Consider the following 20,845-nt stretch of genomic DNA (forward strand, 5'->3'; position numbering starts at 1 on the left):
AGTGCTTTAAATTCCCATTGCTTCTGTTCCTTCTTCCCTTCTGGACCTGACCAGCACAAACAAGTCCTGGTTCAAGTGCTGCCTCTTCCAGGAAGCCTTCTAGGTCTCCTGATGAGCAGGGAGCGTGCTCTGCTCTCTCTCTCTCTCCACAGATGCAGTTTCCTGCCATGTTCAGAACAAAGTTCTGTGCCTTTTTGTTTTATGCGAACACCGCTATGCATGTGTTCCCACCGGGCCAGGCACTTTTGGGGGGCAAGGACTGTACTCTTCCCAGGCGTAACCACGCCTGGCACACAGTGCCGTATGAACGACAATGCCGAAGGAGCAGCCTGAGTGAAAGTTTGACGGATCAGAAGGTGGACAGGGTGGGCGCTGGAGCTGCCGCTCACACAAAGAGCTGTCTCTTCAGCCCCAGACCTGTCTTGGCAGGGTCCTGTTTGATCTGCCTAGTTTTAAAGGTGACCTCGTTGGGGGAAACCACAGAAGGAAGAAGAGACACACAATCACGAGAAAGGACGTCAGTGATTAAACTTTTTTTTAAAAAAATTCCTTTAATGCTATGTCTGATTTTCATAAATTGTTTAAAAGGGGAAAAAAAAATCTTATTCCTGAAGCTGCATCCAAGAGATTCCACTCTACTTAACCCCCGTACAGGTATGAGTTCTCCATGGTCTGGGGGCTCCCGAGGTGTGATGGTGGCCTGTGGGAAGGTGGGTGTGAACGGGAAGGTTGACTCATAGTCTTCCCAGAGAGGCTTCCTCCTTTCCATCCGCAGGCCTCCTTGGAGTGCTAAGGAGGGGGCAAGAGCATGGCCAATCGCCTCCACCTCATGCCCAGTCTTGATGGCTTTGTGGCTACCTCCAGGCTGGGGAGAGCCAGAGCAGGGGATGACAGGGCTAGCAAAGTTGAGGCTGGAAGAGGGGACAGGCGGGACAGATATCTTCCTTGTGCTTCATGTGGGAGTCTACTCTCCTGTGTACCACCCTCTCTCAATGCTGACTCCTCCCCAGGCCAGTCTGGCCCATGCACCAGCCTCCCACCTCACTCTGGAACCCTTGGAGGAGACAGTGGAGCCTCAACCTTGTCTTGACAGCTCACTGAGCTCTCTGAATCTTGCAAAATCTCCAGGTGATTGAGACTTCTCACTGGGCCTCCCCATGACCCTGTGGCCTAGGACACAAGCGCTTGTCCAACCAGCTCATCACACGACCCAGCCAACGGAAGGCAGGGAGTGGGCAAGCTACTTGGTCCTAGGTAGGCAGTTTGTCCACAGTGACCCCAAAGGTCAGCAGCAGGGCTGGAACTCAGGCTCCCTGGGCCCCAGCATAGCCAGGTGTCCAACATTCAAGTCCCTAGATCCCTGGACCCCAGGCTGGAAGGGGCTAGGGTAAAAACTCCTCCTTGACCGGCACTGGGGAGGGGGTGCCCAGAAGACCAGCATTGGTGGGGCATAGACTCCCCAGGGGTGGCCCCGATGGTGTGGGGGTGCCATCCAGGGGCAGGGGCAACTGTGTGGGAGGCATGGGCTGCTGCTGTTGCTGCTGCTGCTGCTGCTGTTTCTTCTTGTTTACTTTACGCTCCTTGGCCCGACGGTTCTGGAACCAGATCTTTACCTGTGGGATTGCAGAGAATTTATGCTGCAGATTTTAGGAAGGAGCTGGGCTGGGAGAGGTGGTCTTCATGATCCACTTTCTGCTCCAGTCACCACTAAAATACATTCTCCCTGTGCTCTAGACACCCTTCTCTGAAACCTCCTACAAGGCCCCAGTCCTCCAGAGCCCCCATGTTCTGTGACTGCCCATCCTCTGGGTTTGAATAGCATTGATCACCAGCCACTGTAGCCTCTGTGTGTGTGTGTGTGTGTGTGTGTGTGTGTGTGTGTGTGTGTGTGTGCGCACACATACATATGTCTGTTTGTGTGTATGGAATAATGTTGGGTTTAGTTGGTGGTATGGCAGTGGTTCAGTGTGTGGTTTTGTGCCAGTAGTCTGGAGACTACCTTTTTTTTATTTTTTTTTGTGGGCTCTGTCCATGCATGGCAACCTGAAAGCCCAACTACTTGAGCTGAGTTGGAGGGCCCACATACCTGCCGCTCTGTGAGACCCAAGTTAGCAGCCAGCTCTGACTTGCGCCGAATGGTGATGTACCGACTGTAGTGAAACTCCTTTTCCAGCTCTAGACGTTGGTGGTCTGTATAGACCACGCGGTACTTGTCCTTGGTCCGAGTCTTACCTGAGGAGCAGAAGGGCAATGAGGGAAGGCAAGTGTAGTGGATGCTCAAGGAGGACCAGGAAACCTCTGGCAGGAAGCTGATGACAAGGTTGTGGTCTGAAGCCAGCTATGTCAGCTGTGAAAAGTGAGGCTTCAGGAGATTCCCTGACTGTTCACTCGGAGGGCCTCAGAGCTGTGTGGTAACAAACTTCCCAGATGGGTTTTGACTCAGGGGTCCCCAGACCATAAGTCTGAGCATAAGTCACGAAGGGGACACCTGACTGGCCAGGAGACACCTGGTTAGTTAGAGGACACCTGGCTGGTGAGGGAACACCTGGCTGGTGAGGGTAGACTAAGGATAAAGGGGATTCCCAGACGCTCTTCCCTCCTGTGCAAGAAAGATCCAATGGTGAGGGAAAACAGGATTTGGAAGTACCCTGTGATTGGGGGCTTCCCAGTTCTACTGAATGCTAGCCCAAAGTAAGACTGAAAGGCCTAGAGCTGCTGGTAGATGCTAGGGTCTGCAAGGAGCCCAGAAGGAACACTCAAAATGCCACGCCCTACTCTAGGGTTGCATCGGGAGCCCTAGGGCTGATCTAGCCGAGCTGTCCATACGCCCCCTATGTTCCGTGTGCAGTGACTTAGCTCATTCCACTGGACAAACCAAGTTCCTGTCTCAAGCTACACACTGTGGTGGGCAGGGAACAAAATGAAAAGTCCTTGCTTGGATGCTAGGGGGAGAGGACAGACAAAAAGAAAATAAAAAGGGAAAGCATTTGCTTTGTTCGCTGGCAATTAGTTTGAGGAAAAGAAGGAAGATGGGGAGCCTACAAAGTTGGCAGTGGGAACTTCAGAGTCAGGTGGCAGGCACCTACTGTCCTAGCTACTTGGCTGGGTCACTTGAAACTAACAATTCAAAACCAGGGCAGCACAGGTAACATACTGGAACTCTAGCTTCAAAAACTCACAAAACGAAAATCCAACACAGTGGTTTGAAGCCTAACTGAGAGAGAGCGAGAGAGCAAGAGAGTGAAAGAAAGAGAGAAAGAGAGAAAGAGAGGGAAAGGGAGAGAGAGGAAGAGGGGGGGGTAAGAGGGAGGGAGGGAGGGAGAGAGAGAGAGAGGGAGGGAGAGGGAGAGAGAGAGGGAGAGAGAGAGAGAAAGAGAGGAAGAGAGGGGGGGAAGAGGGAGGGAGAGAGGGAGGGAGGGAGGGAGGGAGAGAGAGAGAGAGAGAGAGAGAGAGAGAGAGAGAGAGAGAGAGAGAACAGGCAGATTCCCAGAGAAATAGAATCTGGCGAAGTGAACATGGAGGGCAAAGGCCCTGAGGTAGGAATATGAGTGAGGAGGAAGCTGGTGGTACAGGGGAACAAAGAGGAAGGGGGGTGGGGACAGATGTCAAGGGAAGGGCCTTAGTTTTTCCTCTGTCTGTAATGGGAGAACTGTTGCAGGGCTCTGAGCAGAGGAGACGTGTGTCTGCTGCAGGCTTTCATGTTTCTCCGGCAGCTGTGTGGAGAGTGGGGACAGGGGGCTGCCATGTCTCAGGACAAGAGGGTGGTGACTTGGCTTTTAGATGGTGCTGCTTGGGCCAGGAGCTGGACTTAGGACCATCTGAGGTTATTAACATCAGGGTTGTCTTTGGAACTGAGCTTAGGAGGCTGTCTGGGGCAAGGATCATGGTATGGGGCCTGGGTGAGCCCCAGCTTTCCCTGGAAGAAGTTAAACACATGGCTAAACTAGGTGCTTGCTGACAGCAGGCATGCTCACACACTAGGGAACACCGGATCGTGCCATAACCCTGGAACCCCTCCTGCCAAGCGCCCACCAACAGCTTGGCCTTGGCCTCCCTGCTCTGTACCTTGGCTCTCCCCCACCCTACCCATGCCCCTGCACTAAAGACCTGCATTGGGCCCACCTCCATCCCACACAGCCTGGCAGGAAAGACCTAGGCTTTTCTCCAGCCAAGTGGTTCTGTGGGGAATGGGAGACAGCAGCTGTTCCTAGGCATCTCCCTGGGCTTCTGCCAGAGCAGCAGAACCACACTGGCCATTTCCATATGCACCAGGCTCACAGTACCACCTGACAGCAGAGACAGCTCAGGACAGCCTGCAGTTCCGTGCCAGGCCTGGTTAGAGGAGGGGCTGAGGGAGAGGTTGCTGAGGTGCTGGCTCCAAGCACGGCTCCTCCTTGACCTAGAAAAGTCAATCTTGCTTCAGAAACAGCTCTCCCTGAGGCTACTACCACCACACCCTAGCTGGGCTCTGAACCCATAGCCCACTGGGATCACTGGCTAGGCCAGGAGCCCTGGGATTTCAGTCCCTTGCCATCTTAGAGATGACAAGACCATGTTTTAGGGTGGCCATGTGGCTGCTGGAGTTCTAAATAAGAGGTCTGTGAGTTCTTCCAGGCATGTCCAATTGTGGATCACAAGTGTTCTGTGGTAACTATAAATGTGGTCCCACACATCTTCAGACTACTTAATTTATTCTATGTACTCTATAATTCTTACTTCATGTCAAAAGGTGATTTGGTCCTAGCTCCAGAAAAAAAAAATAAAGACAAAATAATGTTGAAAGGCCAAGCACTTCCAACCTCCCTGCAGTCAAGGTCACCCTCTAGTCTAGAGCTCTCTCGACTACCTCCAAAACACAACTCCAACCTCACCCTAGTTAAGTACCACTGAGCTACCGGGCACCCTAAGTGTAGCAATAGAAGCTTACAGAACAGACCACACCTCTATGTCCATTCCCTGGAATGGAGGGTCAGACCATGGCAAGGGCAGACTGTAAAACCTGGTTTGGACTGTGGTTGATGGGCTTGGGCTAGAACTTTCAAAAGCCAGGAAGACTCCCAGCTGTCTCCAAGAGGATTGAGGCAGCAGATGGAGCTCTGTTTGCGAGAGCCCAGGTTCGGTCATGAAAGCAACTGTTCCCTTAGTACCTATCTTCATTGCCCCGTCTCTGTGTCTGTCTTTGTCACCCCGACTCCTGGTGGTAAGCACAAGGGACCCACAACGGTCATTCACAGCTGGGAGCCAGGACACAGAAAACTGCTCTCACTGAGGCCATGAGCCTGGTGATGACATGTGCTGAGAGTAGGGCAACCTGATCTCCATTTGGCTTTTCCCACAACAGAGAGAATGGTAACTAGACAATACAGGCTGTTGGCTGCATTTCAGTACCTCTGTCCCCACCAGGGTCAGTGGAACCCTAGTCCATAGGCTTAGAGAGGGGTTGATAGGAATAGGAACCTATTGGCAAACTTCTATGTAGTCCAGCTGCTTAAAGAATATTGATGGGAGGGCGGGTGGTAAGCGGGGGTTGGATGGGGGAGGAACACCCTTATGGGGGAGAGGGATAGGGGGCTTATGGATAGGAAACCAGGAAAGGGATAACATTTGAAATATAAATTAAAAAAATATATCCAATTAAAAAAAAGGGAATATAGATTGATTCTAAGAGAACAGTCTGGCAACAAACAAAACATTTGATTCCCTATATGGCCCAGGAACAAGGGACTCACATCTATCCTTGAGGGTGAGCACTAACTGGAGAGCCCTCCCAGGACCCGACTAACCACTATGTGGTCCGGCTTTGCATGCACAGAGCTTTTGGCCACGAGCTCTACTTCTAGGACATAACCTCACCTAGAACTGCCCACAGCAGAGAATGTTACTACTAGCACAAGACTAAAAACAAGGTCCACGAGTAGAGAGCAGCTGAGCTACGACACAGAAGACCAATGGAGAGGAGCACTAAGCAACAGTTAAGACGTATGTAGGAGGGAGCAAGATGCAGGAGGCCGTGAGAGAAGCCTGCTCCCACGCTGGGGAAATGGCTCTGTTCAGGAAATGCTTGCCACAAGAGCGTGAGGACCTGGGTGTAGATCCTATGAAGCCAGCCGCAGTGGCTCCTTCGCCTGTGGTTCCAGTTCTGCCAGTGTAGGGTAGAGGTAAGTAAATCCCTAGGACTCACTGGCTGGCCAGTCTAGCTGAAATGCTGAGCTGTGGGTCAGTGAGAAACCCTGCCTCAAAAAACAAGTTGGAGAGCAATAAAGAGAGATACTCTGAGTTAATTTCTGGTCTCCACAAGCCGAGGTACAGGTGAACACATCTGTTTATGAGCATACACACGCTCATATACACACACGAAAATTCACAATCTTTTAAAAAACCTAAAAAGTGAGCCCAGTGGTTAAGAGCACTGACTGCTCTTCCAGAGGTCCTGAGTTCAATTCCCAGCAACCACATGGTGGCTCACAACCATCTGTAATAGGATCTGATGCTGTCTTCTGGTGTGTCTGAAGAAAGATACAATGTACTTATATATAATAAATAAATAAATCTTTAAAAAAAGCTTCAGGGGCTGGAGAGATGGCTCAGTGGTTAAGAGCACTGATTGCTCTTCCTAAGGTCCTGAGTTCAAATCCCAGCAACCACATGGTGGCTCGCAACCATCTGTAATGAGATCTGATGCCCTCTTCTGGTGTGTCTGAAGACAGCTACAGTGTACTTATATACAATAAATAAATAAATCTAAAAAAAAAAAGCTTCAAAAGTACGTCATAATTCTGGGCAGTAGTGGTAACACACCGTTAATCCCAGCACTCTGGAGGCAGAGGCAGGTAAGTGGACCTCTGAGTTTGAGACCAGCCTGGTCTACAGAAAGAGCTCCAGGACAAACAGGGCTACACAGGGAAAACTTGTCTCAAAAAAAAAAAAAGTAGATGTGTATAATTTTTTGGTTAGTTTTTGTTTTCCTGAAGATATATACAATACAAGAAGCCAACAACAGGAGTTGCCTCCTCTGGGAAGGCAGGTGAAGGCAGAAAGCAGGGGGTGTTGGACTTTAGAGGGTTTCAGTGTTCATTGTGCAAATGTCCAATGCATTATTTGTATATGTTCTGTGTGTACGTGTGAATGTGCATGCGATTGTACATGCACATGCCTATGTGCACGTATGTTTCACTGAGACTGACTCCAGGGCCTGATCATGATAGACAAGCATTCTACCACAAGGATAATATCCCCTGGGCCTTTTTATACTTTTTAAACTTTGAGACGGAGTTGTCCAGGCAAACCCTGAATTCACTTTGTAGCCCAGGCAATTCTTGAATTTGAAAACTTCCTGCCTTGACCTCTTGTGGGTAGGGTGACAGATGTGCACCACCGAGCCTGCACTTTAATTAACTTTGTAGGCTGGCCCTGGACTCACTCTACAGTGAGGATGGTTTTAGGCTCCTGATCTTCTTGTCTCACCTCCCAGTACTAGGATTACAGGTGTATACTACAACACCGGCTTATGCTGAGAATTGAACCCAGGGCTTTGTGCATGCTAAGATACCATTTACTAAGCTATATTCCCAGCTCTGAACTCTCATTTGTAAAGAGATTTTACTTATCCTTTTAAACTTCATACATAAATACAATAGACTTTGATTATATCTACCCCTGTGCCCTCCTCCAGCTCCCCTAAGATCTCCTTCCCACCTACATCTGCCCCCTCCCTCTCTTCTTCCTCTTCCTTCTCCTCTAACCCAGAGTCCACTTAGTGCTGTTTGCATGTGTGTGGGTGTGTGTTCACCTACTGGGGCATGGGCAACCTATAGTGGCCACACCAAAGAAGAATGACTCTCCTTTTCTCAGTGGCCATCAGCTGCCAACAGTTCCTCAGCCAGACGTGGGGCCTTGTGAGCCCCTCCTCATCCTTGGAAACTCTTTGCAGTGACAGTCAGGAGCCCTGAGTTCTGAAGCTCTGGACAGGGCTCAAGCCTGTATCCTCCCTGATAACCATTTGTGAGCATCTGAGTCCCCTCTGGAACCCAGAGAGGAAGGGCAAGGTGGCACATGAAAGGGACAGAGCAGGGAAGAGGCCAGGGTGAATGATTTACAGGTTCCGGGGACACTGGGGGGAAGTCCAGGCTCCTGTAACAGGTGTCTGATGAGGGGCCGGCCACTCCCAGGCTCAGAATGAGTAACTCGTAGGCAAGATGCCAGTGAGAATTGGTAAGGGGAGTGGGTGCAGACCTTCAGGACTGAGCACAGTGCCAGAGCCTTAACTCACTCACCTAAACGGAAGGCTTACCCTCTGCTCTGGTTGTCATAGGCAGAAGGTCTCATCCCCATAGGACAGGCTGCTTTGAGAGGCGTGAATGCATCTCCACATGTCTAAAGCATGTTCAGTTTGAGGTCTAGAGAAGCCACCAGCAGAGCTCTCAGTGCCTGCCCTTTAGCCTCAGTCCTCCTAGTGAGCTGTCCTGAGAGTCCTGGCCCCCAGATTTGGAGTGAGTAGAGCTGACACTGGCTCCTGGGGTTTGATACTTGGCCGACTCTCCAAGTGTCTCTGGTATGTGCTCGTTTGAACAAGCACTCCTCTATGGATGTCCGTGCCAGGGTGGCCCATCTCTGGGCCCCATTTTCTGAGTCTGTAATGTGAAGATAGCCATTAAGGACAATCATGGTGGCCACGGGCCAAACACTTGTGTGTGTGCCTCAACACCTTGGCTTTTTGTTTGGTTTGTTTGCTTAGGTTTCTTGTTTTGTTGTTGTTTGAGACAGCGTTTCTTCATGTAACAGCCCTGGCTGTCCTGGAACTTGCTTTGTAGACCAGGCTGACCTCAAACTCACAAGAGATTCACCTGCCTCTGTCTCCCCGGTGCTGGGGTTAAAGGCCTGTGCCACCACGCCAGCTATGTATCCAGTTTTTGACATAAAACATACAAGCAAACAAAAGCAATGGGATTTAACTCCCGGTCTAGGGATGTGGAGACGGTTCAGGAAAGTTGTTTACTGCCAAGCCTGATGTCCTGAATTCCATCCCTGGGACCCTCAAGGCCCAAACAAACGTAAGTAGACATGTTTTAAAAGCTAGCTCTATTTGTTCACGAGAACCCATCACAGAGAGAATGGTTTTCCCCAATCCTCTCCAGCCTTGGGATGTACAGGGCTGTACCTTGGATGAGGAGGGCTCCCTGTGCAATACCTGGCATACAGCAGGTACACAGAGAGGGAGATAGGGTTCATTCTTTCCTGATGGTGATGGGGTGACCCCTGTACGATTGCCAGGAAATGGGGGCTGTGTCCTACTGGGATGCTGCATTTGTAAGGTTCCTTCCAACTTGGAAGCAGGAGGCTCCCAGTGTTTGTTGATTTTTAGATCGTGTTTGTTATTACTGCCGAAAGAATTCTAAGGCTGATCTCCCAGTCTGAGAGCCTAGACAACAGGCCTGCCCAGCTGGAAGACAGGATAGTGTTGCTGCAGCCTGTACTGTGGACCTTATCCAGCCCCGGGCAGACAAGGAGAGCCTGGCCTCTGCTCCAAGACAGACTGACTCCCAGAAAACCAAATGGTCTCTAGGTCAACACTCCTGGATTTGTTGCTCCAAGTGTTAACTAACTCTTGACTATCAGGCTGTGGGCCTCAACCCCAGACCCTCTGTGACCTCTCACTGGGTGGGCCACCTCCTGTGGCTGTACATTAAGATGACACTCCCACCAGGCATGTACACAAACACACACACACACACACACACACACACACACACACACATGGGAGTTTGCTAATGCTAAGTTCTACCATTTTGGGGGGTAATGGTACTGAGGACCAAGCCCCACTCTTCCTCTCAGCTACACCTCTGCCCTCTCATCTTTAGCAAGCTCCAGCTGGAGTGTTCTTAACAAGTGCCTCAGTTGTGGGTCTCAGTCTTTCCTGATGAGGGGTGGGTGTCAGCATCAAGGTGTGGAACCCGGAGCTTCATGTATGCTACCTATGCACTCTTCCATTGAACTACAACCTCAGAGCACAGGCTCTCGACGGTCAAGTTCTATGCAATTCTGAGTCTGCCTCACTACTCACCCACTACCCAGGTACACGCATAGGGAGGGCATATCCACACACCCTCCAGTCTTGTAGAGCAGGGGGCAATGGCCTGCCCACCTATGTCTGTGGTGCCTGCTTGGGGGATGGTTAGGGAGGTGGGAAAGGAAGCCATTGGATGGTGCTTCAAGATGGAGATGAGAGAACAGATTTAGAAAGGTCACTGGGTCATGGGATGAGGACAGCTGCAGAGCCAAAGAACAAAGAGAAGGAAAGAAAGATAGAGGGGTTCAAAGGTATTGGAGGATCACTTTCCTTGCCACCCCTTGAGCACATTGGCCAATGCCTTTTCCAGGCCTTGTGCAGACCGAGGAAGAACATCAGAGATGGACAAGAACAGAGAGAGTGGCCATCTTTTGTACAGAAAAGATGAGAAGAAAGAACTCCAAGTTTGCTGAGCACGCAAATAACTTTAAAGACCCCTGGGGTGTCATCCAGATTCACACAAGAGGGCTACCAAAAAGTGACAGGTGATGAGCACCCCCGTGGTATTAGCACTCTGCCATTCAAGATCCTCGAAGGCTGGGGTGCTCACTAAGGGTCCAGACCTAGCACTAAGAGCTGGGAAGTGGAAGGAGCAGAGAAGTGTTTGAGCTTTCGTGGGTCACCTCCCTGTCCAGCACACAGATGTGAAAAACAGTTGTAAAGGGCAAAGGGCTACAGACACCGCCCCCACCCTCACCGCCCCCCCAAAAAGCGGAACTGAGCTATTTGTAGAAGTAGATGCTGGAGCACTCGCTCCCTCAGGAACAGGAGGAATGTTGCCTGATGGGAAAGACATTTCAAAGAACGCCCTGGAGTGAGGAGATTTGACTATGCCATCAGTTGCTGTGCGATCTCAATTCGAGCCTTTTCTCCCATCTGTGTCACCTGTAGCAGGGTCTCTGCTGCAGCAGCTCCGGCCCTGCCTGTCCTCAGGACACTAGAAGCCATTCTGGAGCCATGGGCTTCCTAAGCCCACCGTTCACCCTCATGTTGGCTGAAGGGAAACTACAGCCTATTCTGTCATGGCTGCTCACACGAGTCCGGGAGGAAGGATGAGGCTGGCAGGATTGGGTTAAGCAAACCAAGTCTGAGGAAGCCCCAAGAGGGAATCGGTAACCCCTTAAACCACCTCCTCTTCCCACTCAAGAGTCATCCATCCTGGTTGCACCCGGCAGCTCTCAAGTAACCTGTGCATCTTGACCCCCATATTTTCCTTGAGGCCCACAACCCAACCTGGCTTCAGGCAGCAAAAAGAAGGAATTTTAGAGTCTTGGGCTGGAGAGATGGCTCAGAGGTTGAGAGCATTGGCTGCTCTTCCAGAGGGCTGGGCTCCCTGCACCCACATGGAGGCTCACAGCCATCTGTAAGTCTAGTTCCAGGGGAATGTGATGCCCTCTTCTCACCTCCGCAGGCACTAGGGACACGCATGGGAAAACATTCATACTCATCAAATCATAGACTAATCTTAGAAGTTTGGAGTCAGATGTCCCTGAAAACTTCACCTAGGTTGGCCATGCGCTGCTGGTACATCCCCACATAAGCCACTAGAACCCTTCTGGTTTCGTTTTTATTGTTTTCTTTGTGGCAGTGACCAGATTTCAAGGGCTCAACTGCTGTCCTGGCAGCTGGCTGCTAGATGGTTCAGATCTGATATGCTTTCCCGGTGACAGGAAGCTCTATGAGACACCACTGCCAGTTCACTGCCCACCGGGGACCAGGAGCCCAAGCTACCTAGCTCGCCTCACTACACTGAGGTCACACTAGCTGCAGCTCCTGCCACTGTTCTCATTCTTCCAAAGTTATTCTGCAAGGACCCTCAGTCCAGAGTACAACTCTGCCCCTTCTGCTGAGGGCTCAGCCTCCAAAACGGCCCTTCCTGCCTGGTGTCCTGCTTCCTCATGACCTCAAAGCCAGTCATAAAGCGTCCCATTCTAGGGTCAGGAATACTGCTTTGGAAGAGTGGCTGAGCACAGAGTGTCCTGGGTGCTTAGCACCAGTCTGGTCTGTGCTCCTGTGACAATCAAACAACTACCAACTGTGATCGGGAACGCGGAGGACCACGGATAAAGACCTGAGGCTGGGCCAAGTTGTTAGAGGGTGGACCTTCTAGGCCTTGGGGAAGTCTCTTGGAGGGAGTGGCTTATAGGCCAAGAGCTGAAGGTTGAGAGGGAAGCAGCTTCTATATCCTATATGGGAATAATACTCCAGAAAGAGAAAATGGCTTCTGCAAAAACCTTTGGATGGAGGAGCTGAGGGAGGAGCTGAATTCCAGTTCTCTGAGGGCAGGTAAAGATCCCACCTTTGCTCAACCATACCTCCCATCACCCAACGGAACCTTCAGCACAAAAGAGAATAATATTACCTGCCTACCTGGAAGAATGGATAAGGGAAGGAAGGATGTACTGGGGTGGAGGGTGGGGGGCACAAGCTGTGGCTAGAGAACTAACAGAATCTCTGGCTGAGGGGAGTCTGGGCTTGATTTCAGAGCCCAGGCAGGCCTGAGGGTGGCAAACACAAAGAGGCAAGCTCAGGCTTCTCCTCCCTGCTCCTGCCAAGATGAGGGCTGAGGGGAGACACAGGGAAAGGGTAGCGACACATGGCAATGACCCCGACTCCAGATGTTATGGCTGCTTGTGAATCCCAGGAGCTCCAGGCCTGTCCCCAGAGGCCTGTTGAAGAAGAGGACTTCCTTCCCAAAAGCTGGCCCCTGCTGCTAGCAAAACTGTCTGGATGTGAGAACGGCTCCTGAGGCTCTAAGCACAAGATCCGCTGGGGAAAAGGGACACACGTTCCACAACAACAAAAAAAAAAAATCTCCAGCCACTTTCTAACTAGGTCATTCCCAGCTACATCTGAGAGCTGAGGTGTCAGGTGCAGCTTCTGCTGCAGGGAAAACCTGCTTTAAAGAGTCAGCCCACCAGGCCTACTTCCCCCTCTCCTTCTTTCTTCCCCCTTTCTCCCTCCCACCTCATTCAGCTCCTCCCTGCTGGCCTCGTTTTCTTTTTCTTTTTCCCCTCATCTGGGTGGGCACTGGCTGGAAAGCAGGCAGTCAAGGAGAGATCTTGGGTTGGGTCCTTGAGACTGTTGCTTTGTTTGACAAACCCTTGGCAGGCTGTGGACCCTGGCTGGAACTGTATGTTGTCATACCCTATGCTGTGTGAGCTTGGGCAGGCCACGTGGCCTCTCTAGGCCTCTTCGATTTTATCTGTAAAATGTGTCCAGTGATAGAGCCTTTCATCTCTCAGGGTAGTTATGAGGCCTAAGTAGGCCCCAAAGGAGATCTTTGCAGAGTGCTTACATGATGAACTCTTACTATGTGCAAAACAGACCTGGAGAGGGTTGATTAGGACTGGCTTTTGATAGGATTACAGATGGCAATTGGCAGGAATAAGCAAGTTGATAGAAGTAGATATAATAAAGATTTTTAAAACAAGGGGCCATCAGTAGGCTATGATTATCCTTCACTTGGAGTGGGGTGAGTCAGGGAGGGTTTCCTGAAGAAGGCAGCCGTGGAGAAGGAGCAGCATTTGAACTGCTGGAGAAGCTGTAGAGGGAAGAGAGGGTAGGGCAGATCAAGGTCCCAGGATGAGATTCAGAAAGTGTGAAGCTTAGGCCTGTTCACACCTGCCAGGAGTGATCACTGAGCACAGGCTACCTGCCCAGGGCTGGCTGTGTTTTAACAACACCATGGCTGCGAGAAATTATCCGAGTTGGGGGCCAGTGAAAAGGCTCCGTGGGTAGAAGCGTTTTCTACTCAAGCCTGACAACCTGAGCTTGATTCCTGGACCCTCTGCTAAGGTGGAAGGAGAGAGCCGACTCTATGCACTTGTCCTCAGAACTCCACACAAGCTGTGGCAGACAGCTTCCCAAACTAATAAATAAAATCCTTTAAAACAACAACAGTAACCAGAATGCTAGACTGTGGTGGTGCATGACTTAATCCCAGCACTAAGGAGGCAGAGACAGGGCACCTCTGGGTTTTAGTCAGCCTGGTCTACAAAGTGAGTTCCAGGACAGCCAAGCCAGGGCCACACAGAGAAATCCTTGTCTTGAAAAACCATGAAGAAGGAGGAAGAGGAGGAGAAGAAGAAAAAGGAGGAGGAGGAGGAGGAGGAGAAGAAAAAGAAGGAGGACGAGGAGGAGGAGAAGAAAAAGAAGGAGGACGAGGAGGAGGACGAGGAGGAGGAGGAGGAGGAGGAGGAGGAGGAGGAGAAGGAGAAGGAGAAGGAGAAGGAGAAGGAGAAGGAGAAGGAGAAGGAGAAGAAGAAGAAGAAGAAGAAGAAGAAGAAGAAGAAGAAGAAGAAGAAGAAGAAGAAGAAGAAGAAGAAGAAGAAGAAGGATACAGGTTAACAAACCTCTGGCTATGTGGCATCTAAAAGAATTGGAATCCCAGAGCTAAGACTCCCAAGCCTCAACTTCTAATCGTTTCCAATAAGTCCCTGGGCTTCTAAGCAAACCTTTGGGAGAATATCTTCAGTACTAAATTGGGCTGTAGATGCCACTGGGTTCAGAAGTGACATGGCTCCCTCAGAACCAGGTCATGCTGTGTTCCTGGATTGCAGCCTACCTGGGGCTCACTGCCTCCCCACTTAGATGTCCAGCACCCTTTCCTAGAATAAAACCAAATCAAATCAGAGCCTGGCCTTGACTGTTCCAACGGCTTCGAGTCAGGAGCACTGACCAAGTGTGGGGAAGGCATCCAGTCTTTGACTACCATCCTGAAATGCTGTCTGGACAGTCCTTAGTCCAGACCCCAGAGACAGACTCTAGAAACTTGTGGAAGCTGAGCTCTCATCCCTCTCCTCTCCTCTCCTCTCCTCTCCTCTCCTCTCCTCTCCTCTCCTCTCCTCTCCTCTCCTCTCCTCTCCCCTCCCCTCCCCTCCCCTTCAGGGATGTCTCCTCTCCTTTCACCTTCCTGGTTCTCTCATCTAACTGAGCACACGCTTGATGCCAGGCATGGAGCTGGTGCCAACCATTCCCAGGTCAGACAGACATAGCCCCAGACCTTTTGGGGAGCAGATAACATTACATACAACGTAAGAGGGCGAGAACGTCGGAAATTTGCAGGGTTCTCAAAGGCCCCCCAGCAGAGGACAGGAGATAGAGTGTGACTTGGGAGTCACAGAGGGCCTCCTTCAGCCATGAATGGAAAACGAGAAGGAGCCAAGCATGCAGAGAGTCAGAGGGAAGAGAAACAGCTACAACAACCAAATGTGTACACAAGGCCTGAAGCAGGACTTGGCTGGCCTGAGGAGTTCAAAGAGGGCTGGGTCCTGGAGCATAGAGGCCAAAGGGAGTGGCCTGGGGTGGGGTCCAGCGGTGGGTGGGGAGCAGCATTGGTGCTGTAGAGCCTCGGGCCTGAGGAGGGAGTGTGCTGTCCACCCTCAGTGGTATCGGAAACCACACAAAAACTTGAAGCTGATTCATCTGCACTGGATCTTATAACCTCTGGACCCCACATCTGCCCTTCAACTGTCCAGTGCAGATATTCTAGGCTCTCTGGGGCTCAAAAGAAGGAAGGTAGCAGGCTGAACACCTTATGGACAGAGTCACCGTGAACTGGAGGGTGAGGCAGGCAAGTGAATTTCCCTCAGCTCTCCCAGACCACAGCATAAGAGTCACCTCTGGGAGCCTGTACCTTCAGTGCCCAGGAGAAACTGAGCCAAAGAAAGAGGGTGAAGGGCTTCTCCCTTGGGGAGTCTATACCCTTCCCTCAGCTCTCATTCTGCTCTACTTGAGGAGCCTTAGTGAGAGTCACATGGTTTGAGCAGGCCAGAAGGCTCAGACTCCTGCGTCTTTTGTCAAATGTGTCTAATCTGGCTCCTGAAAAACCCCTTCCTAAAATCCAAACCTGTAGTCCTGGCCTCGACTCCTAGAGAAAAACCGTTTTGCCTTTGGACATTGGTGGCCCCGTCTGCATGCAGAAAACAGTGTTCTAAGAGACAGGTGACCAGGAGTGCAGCTGGGTTTGCAGGGTCATGCCCAAAGGTAAAAGAGGTTTCCTCATGTCACCCCAAGTTATCAGACTCTCCATTCCTTTGACAACTACTCCACTGGCCTACTCCCTCCTGTTCATACAGCTTCACACCAATGATCTTCCTCCAGTGCTCTCCCTGAGGGGAACCTCCTCATCCTTCTGAGCCACCTGACCAACAGGAAGCCACTAATGGAAGATTAGAAAGGTGCCTTCCTTCCTAGACGTCCAAAGAAGACTGCAAGCTGCTGGGGCAAGGCCCCTATATCTCCTATCCTGTCATCCAATGTAAAGCTCCTCCCCTGCATTCATGAATCAGGCTTCAGAGCACCACCTACTCACTAACAACCACTGCCCCCAGACACACACACACACACACACACACACACACACACACACACACGCACACACACACACACATGCATACACACAAACACACACACACACAAACACACACACACTCACACATACACACACACTCACACATGCACACACACATACACACACTCACACATACACACACATACACACACACTCACACACACACACATGCATACACAAGCACAGGCACATGCTCGCACACACTCGCACATATGCACATGTACACACACACAGGGCTCACACACACTCGCATGTGCATGTACACACATGCAGACACACATGTGCATACACATGCACACGCACACACATGCACATATGACACATACACACACGTGCTCACACACTCACACATGCACACGCATGCATGCATACACACGTGCACACTCATGCACACGTACACACATGAACACTTATACACACTCGCACATTCACACTCATGCATACACACACGCACACACAGATACACACACACACACACACAGTCTTCCAAAAGATTTTCATCTCTATCAGCTTTTTTTCAAGACTCTTTTCTATAGCTTGAAGCAGAGTATAAATCAACATGTAACCTCCCCCGTCCCTTCTTTCACTGACTGTAAAACAGAGACCCAGGAATCGCTTGCACAGAGGATTAGAACTGGTATGGTGTTTAGTGTGGCCCACCAGTTCCTAGCTGTGGCCTTGGGCCAGGATTTACCATCTTGGTACTATGGTTTGCTCACCTTCCAAATTGGGGGGCGGGAGGCAGGGGAGACAGCAATATGTTGTATAAGACTTCCATATTACTAGCTATTACTCAAGGCACAGAAGAGAACAGCCTTGCCCCTCAAATATCCCCGGAGACAGACAAGAGCTTCTGTGTCCCTTGCACTTCTAAGGAAGGGTGTGACTACAACCAAGGCCTGAAGCTACTGATCAAACCCTCCTGGCAGCTACCCAGGGGAGTAGATGGGTGTGTGGGAGAAATGGAGGGAAGGGAGAGGAGGTGGAGGAAGTCCCAGGCCTGCCCCCAGCTGGGAGAAGGGAAGCAGGGGTCGGACATCAAAGAGTAGGCAGGCCAGCTTCCCGCCCTCAAGGCCAGGTGGCCTTTGTCAGGACTGGCCAAACACAATCTGGACAATGAAGTATCCTGTTCACTTTCCGGCCAACAGGAGTCACTACTGAGCTAAAGCAAAGGCAGTTACATGACAAAGGGGAGGGGGGGTTTCCCATAAAGGTCCGGCTGTCCCTCATTAAGCTGCGCCTTTGTCCAGCCCCCTCCCCTGCCTTTGAAGAGGGTGGATCAGAAGGGCCTGCAGGCGCTTCACAGGCTGAGGAACCAAACAGCAGCCACCTTCCCAACTGCTCCTACTGCCCCTCCCCCGGGGTCAAGAGTTCAGGGAGAGTCCTGGGGAGGCTAGGTAGGGACCCCTGTTCCTATGCAACCAATGGGAACTTCCGTCAACCAAAGGAAAGGATCCTATCTCTTCACTGTAGGATAGGAAACCAGTTGGTCCTGAGGGGAAGAAGATCCGCATTCCCACAGCAGTTAGGTGCTTGGGTGTGTGTGTGTGGCAGGGTTAGGACTGGAAGAAGCTATGGAAGATCGGCAGCGCCAGTACTGCTACTTGGCGTCTGGCCTTCTCATTGTGGCCTTACCACTTACACAGACCCAATGTCTTCTCTTTGTAGAGTTTCCTCAGCTCTACACAAGGATTCAGTTGGGTTACTCAAAACTCTCAAAGCCCAGAGATAAGGAAGGGCGAAACAATATGACTCTCCAGGGCAAGAGTGGTCGTGGGCCACACACTTGAGAAGTCAATCAGGGCCAGGGCAAAGGTCAAAGAGGGAGACCTGGGCCTCGCCGGGCACCTGCCAGGTTTGGAGACTCAGACAGGAGAGAAGGGTCCTTACCGCTGCCACCGCCGCCTGCAGCTGCCACGTTGCGCCGCATCCATTCGTAGGGCGTCCGCCTTTGCACTCCTGGCGAGGACGGTGCTCCCGGACCCCCGAGGGACTGCGCCAGGATGCCAGGACCAGGACCGGGAGGCGCGGGCACTGGGCTAAAGTCCGGAGGGGGCCCGAAGGCCAGCGGGGCCGGGCTGGCGGCGGGGACCGCGGGGCCCGGACCATAGGCAGCTGCCCAGTCGTCCTTGGGCGCAGGGAAGGGCGCAGCCCAGGTCGGAGGGGGCGCGGGTGCCGGCTCCACGTGCGTGTAACCCGCGAAGTCGGGGTACTGCGGGGGCGCGGGCGCCGGGCCCGGGGGCGCGTAGGTCGGAGGGCCCAAGCCGAGGCTGGAGGGCCTGGCGGGGCCTGGGTACACGGGGGAGTCCTTGTCCAGCACATAGCCCACGTACATGGTGACCGCAGGGTCCCCCGCGCATGCTGGGCCCTGGAGCCGCCGCGCCGGCCGGCCGCCCCGACGACCAGCGACTGCTCACCTGGACCCGCGGCCGCCGCCGCGCCCGCCCCACCCCGGCCTTTTATAGCCGCGGGCCGTCCGCGGCCCCAGCCAGGCGGCTTTGCATTTCAAAGCGGGGGGAAGCCTCGGGGCCGCGAATCAAAGGGGGAAGCCCGTCGGGCGAGGGGGTTCAAAAGGAGACAAATTGCCGCCCTAAGCGGGAGGTGGATGGGCCAGAGGGCTGGGGACCCAGAGGGCGCGGCCTGGGTGATGGTCCAGGCACAGCTTCGTGTTCCGACTCTTCCTTCGGTGGTCGCGGGGATCTCCCCACCACCCACCCGGCTTACAGGTGGAGAAACTGTCTCCAGGGGCAGGGAGGGGGTGGTGGCACGACCGTAGGCCAGCCTCACACAGCACAGGGAGTATGTGGCGCTGTCAGCAGTGACCACCAGCTTGAGGTGAGGCGGAGAGCAAGGCTGACTTCAAACGGGGTTCCGTCTGTAAGGTAGAGGGAGTCTTTCGGGGGAGGGGGGTAGGGGTCACGACCCCTCGGGTCCCAGATGAAAGCTGTGGGAATGTGCATATGCAGATACCCAGTCTGCAAGCTACTGTTTCCCTTATTGACTCCCCAGAGAAATTCTCAAAGATGTGGGCCAGGGCGTCTTCTGGGGACACCTTGGGAAACTTCACAAACTCTCGATGGTCTACTTACCTTTTCCCTATCATTGTTGAGATGTTCCCAATATACGCATACACTGAGTTGCATGGTGAACCCACCTTGCAGCTTCCATAATTATCGGGTTTCTGTCACCTCTTTTTTATCTACTGCCTTTTTTCCCCCCGCTAAAGCATTTTTGGAACAATTTAAAAACAAATTCCAGGCTTCATGTCATTTTACCCCTACACATGTCAGCCTGAGTCTCTAAAATACAGGGACAGATTTCTGAGTATGTATCATATTAATTCAGTTTATATTCAGTGTACTCCGACTGATTGGGGGAAAGAAAGAAAGGAAGAAAGAAAGGAAGGAAGGAGAAAAGGAAGGAAGGAAAGTGATTTTGCAGCTGGCTTGATGATCCTCGTTGGTAAAGGAAGGGATTCTGCTGGCATTTTAAATATCCATGTGTTCTTTCCTACTCCATTGAAGACAGGCAGGCAGGCAGGCATTCCACAGCTACCTGAGCAGGGAAGGGTAGCTGAGAGAGTAGAGGGAGTAGGAAGAGGGCATTGCTGAGGAAGTGGGGAGGGATTCGGGAAGGAAGGCTATGGGCCAGGGCGGGAACTGTGCAGAGGAGTCCTCTGAGATCGGATCTCTGGTGCTCCGGGGCCATGAAATGTGCAGAATCTTCGATGCCCTCAAGCAAGGTGGACTCGGGTCTTAGCCATTAGACTTTCCTTCCCTTTACAGGGCCAGGCAGGGAAGTCAAGGTCATGCTGTACCTTGCTGGCGGATGCAGAGCACAATGAACGTGTCAGGCTGTTCAAAAAGGACCTAGGATTTCACGGTGGTGGGATTCAGCCGAGCCCTGAGTGACTGCACAGATGACCTGCCCGTGAAGGTGTCCTCGGTCAGTCACGTTGACACAGAGTAGTGAGCCTATCGGTCCCCTTCCTGCTCAAGGGAAACTGCCCACTGAATGGATGGAAGCAGGCTCAAGGAGGAAAGGGCAAACTCCAGCTCATGCTTTATAATGAAGGCTGCTAATAAGAGAGGGGAAGGTAGCTACTTGTCACCAACACAGATGACTGTGCACTGTATGAACACATAAGTGTCACAGCATGGGGGTCGGAGGGGAAATGACACCACATCTTCAGGTCAGAAGACACCTGGAGTTCTGGATTCCAGTGAGGGCACAACCAAGAGATAGACCAGGAGGGCAGAATTCTGCTCTCAGCTGGGGTAGCCAGGCCTGCTCCTTACTGTGGGAAGGAAGGCCTGGCGGGGAGAGCAGAGACCTGGGAGAGAACTGCAGGCACAGAGTCTAACCTACCTGTCCAGAACGAAGTGGACATCCAGCATGAAGCAGGGGTTGTAGAGAGCAAGTTT

At 52.0% G+C, this 20,845-nt stretch overlaps 1 protein-coding gene across 1 annotated transcript; it reads right to left on the reverse strand.

The window, feature by feature from the left end:
• Positions 1-525: 525 nt before the first annotated feature.
• Cdx1 (caudal type homeo box 1) lies at positions 526-18,855 on the reverse strand. Its single transcript, NM_001419633.1, has 3 exons — positions 18,312-18,855; positions 2,087-2,232; positions 526-1,613 (listed from the first exon to the last, which is right to left on the reverse strand). The coding sequence occupies exons 1-3, from the start codon at positions 18,754-18,756 to the stop codon at positions 1,383-1,385; spliced, it is 822 nt and encodes a 273-aa protein (NP_001406562.1). The 5' UTR covers positions 18,757-18,855; the 3' UTR covers positions 526-1,382.
• Positions 18,856-20,845: the final 1,990 nt, after the last annotated feature.

The sequence above is a fragment of the Rattus norvegicus genome, chromosome 18 (genome assembly GCF_036323735.1).
Source record: "Rattus norvegicus strain BN/NHsdMcwi chromosome 18, GRCr8, whole genome shotgun sequence".
NCBI lineage: Eukaryota > Metazoa > Chordata > Mammalia > Rodentia > Muridae > Rattus > Rattus norvegicus.

Bases quoted from the DNA above. Each gene is read 5' to 3' on its own strand.
- Cdx1 (NM_001419633.1), bottom strand. From the start codon at position 18,756: ATGTACGTGGGCTATGTGCTGGACAAGGACTCCCCCGTGTACCCAGGC. The intron at 2,233-18,311 runs GTAAGGACCCTT...TCTGCTCCTCAG, and splicing joins TGCAGGCGGCGGTGGCAGCG to GTAAGACTCGGACCAAGGAC. The intron at 1,614-2,086 runs GTATGTGGGCCC...GCAATCCCACAG, and splicing joins TGGGTCTCACAGAGCGGCAG to GTAAAGATCTGGTTCCAGAA.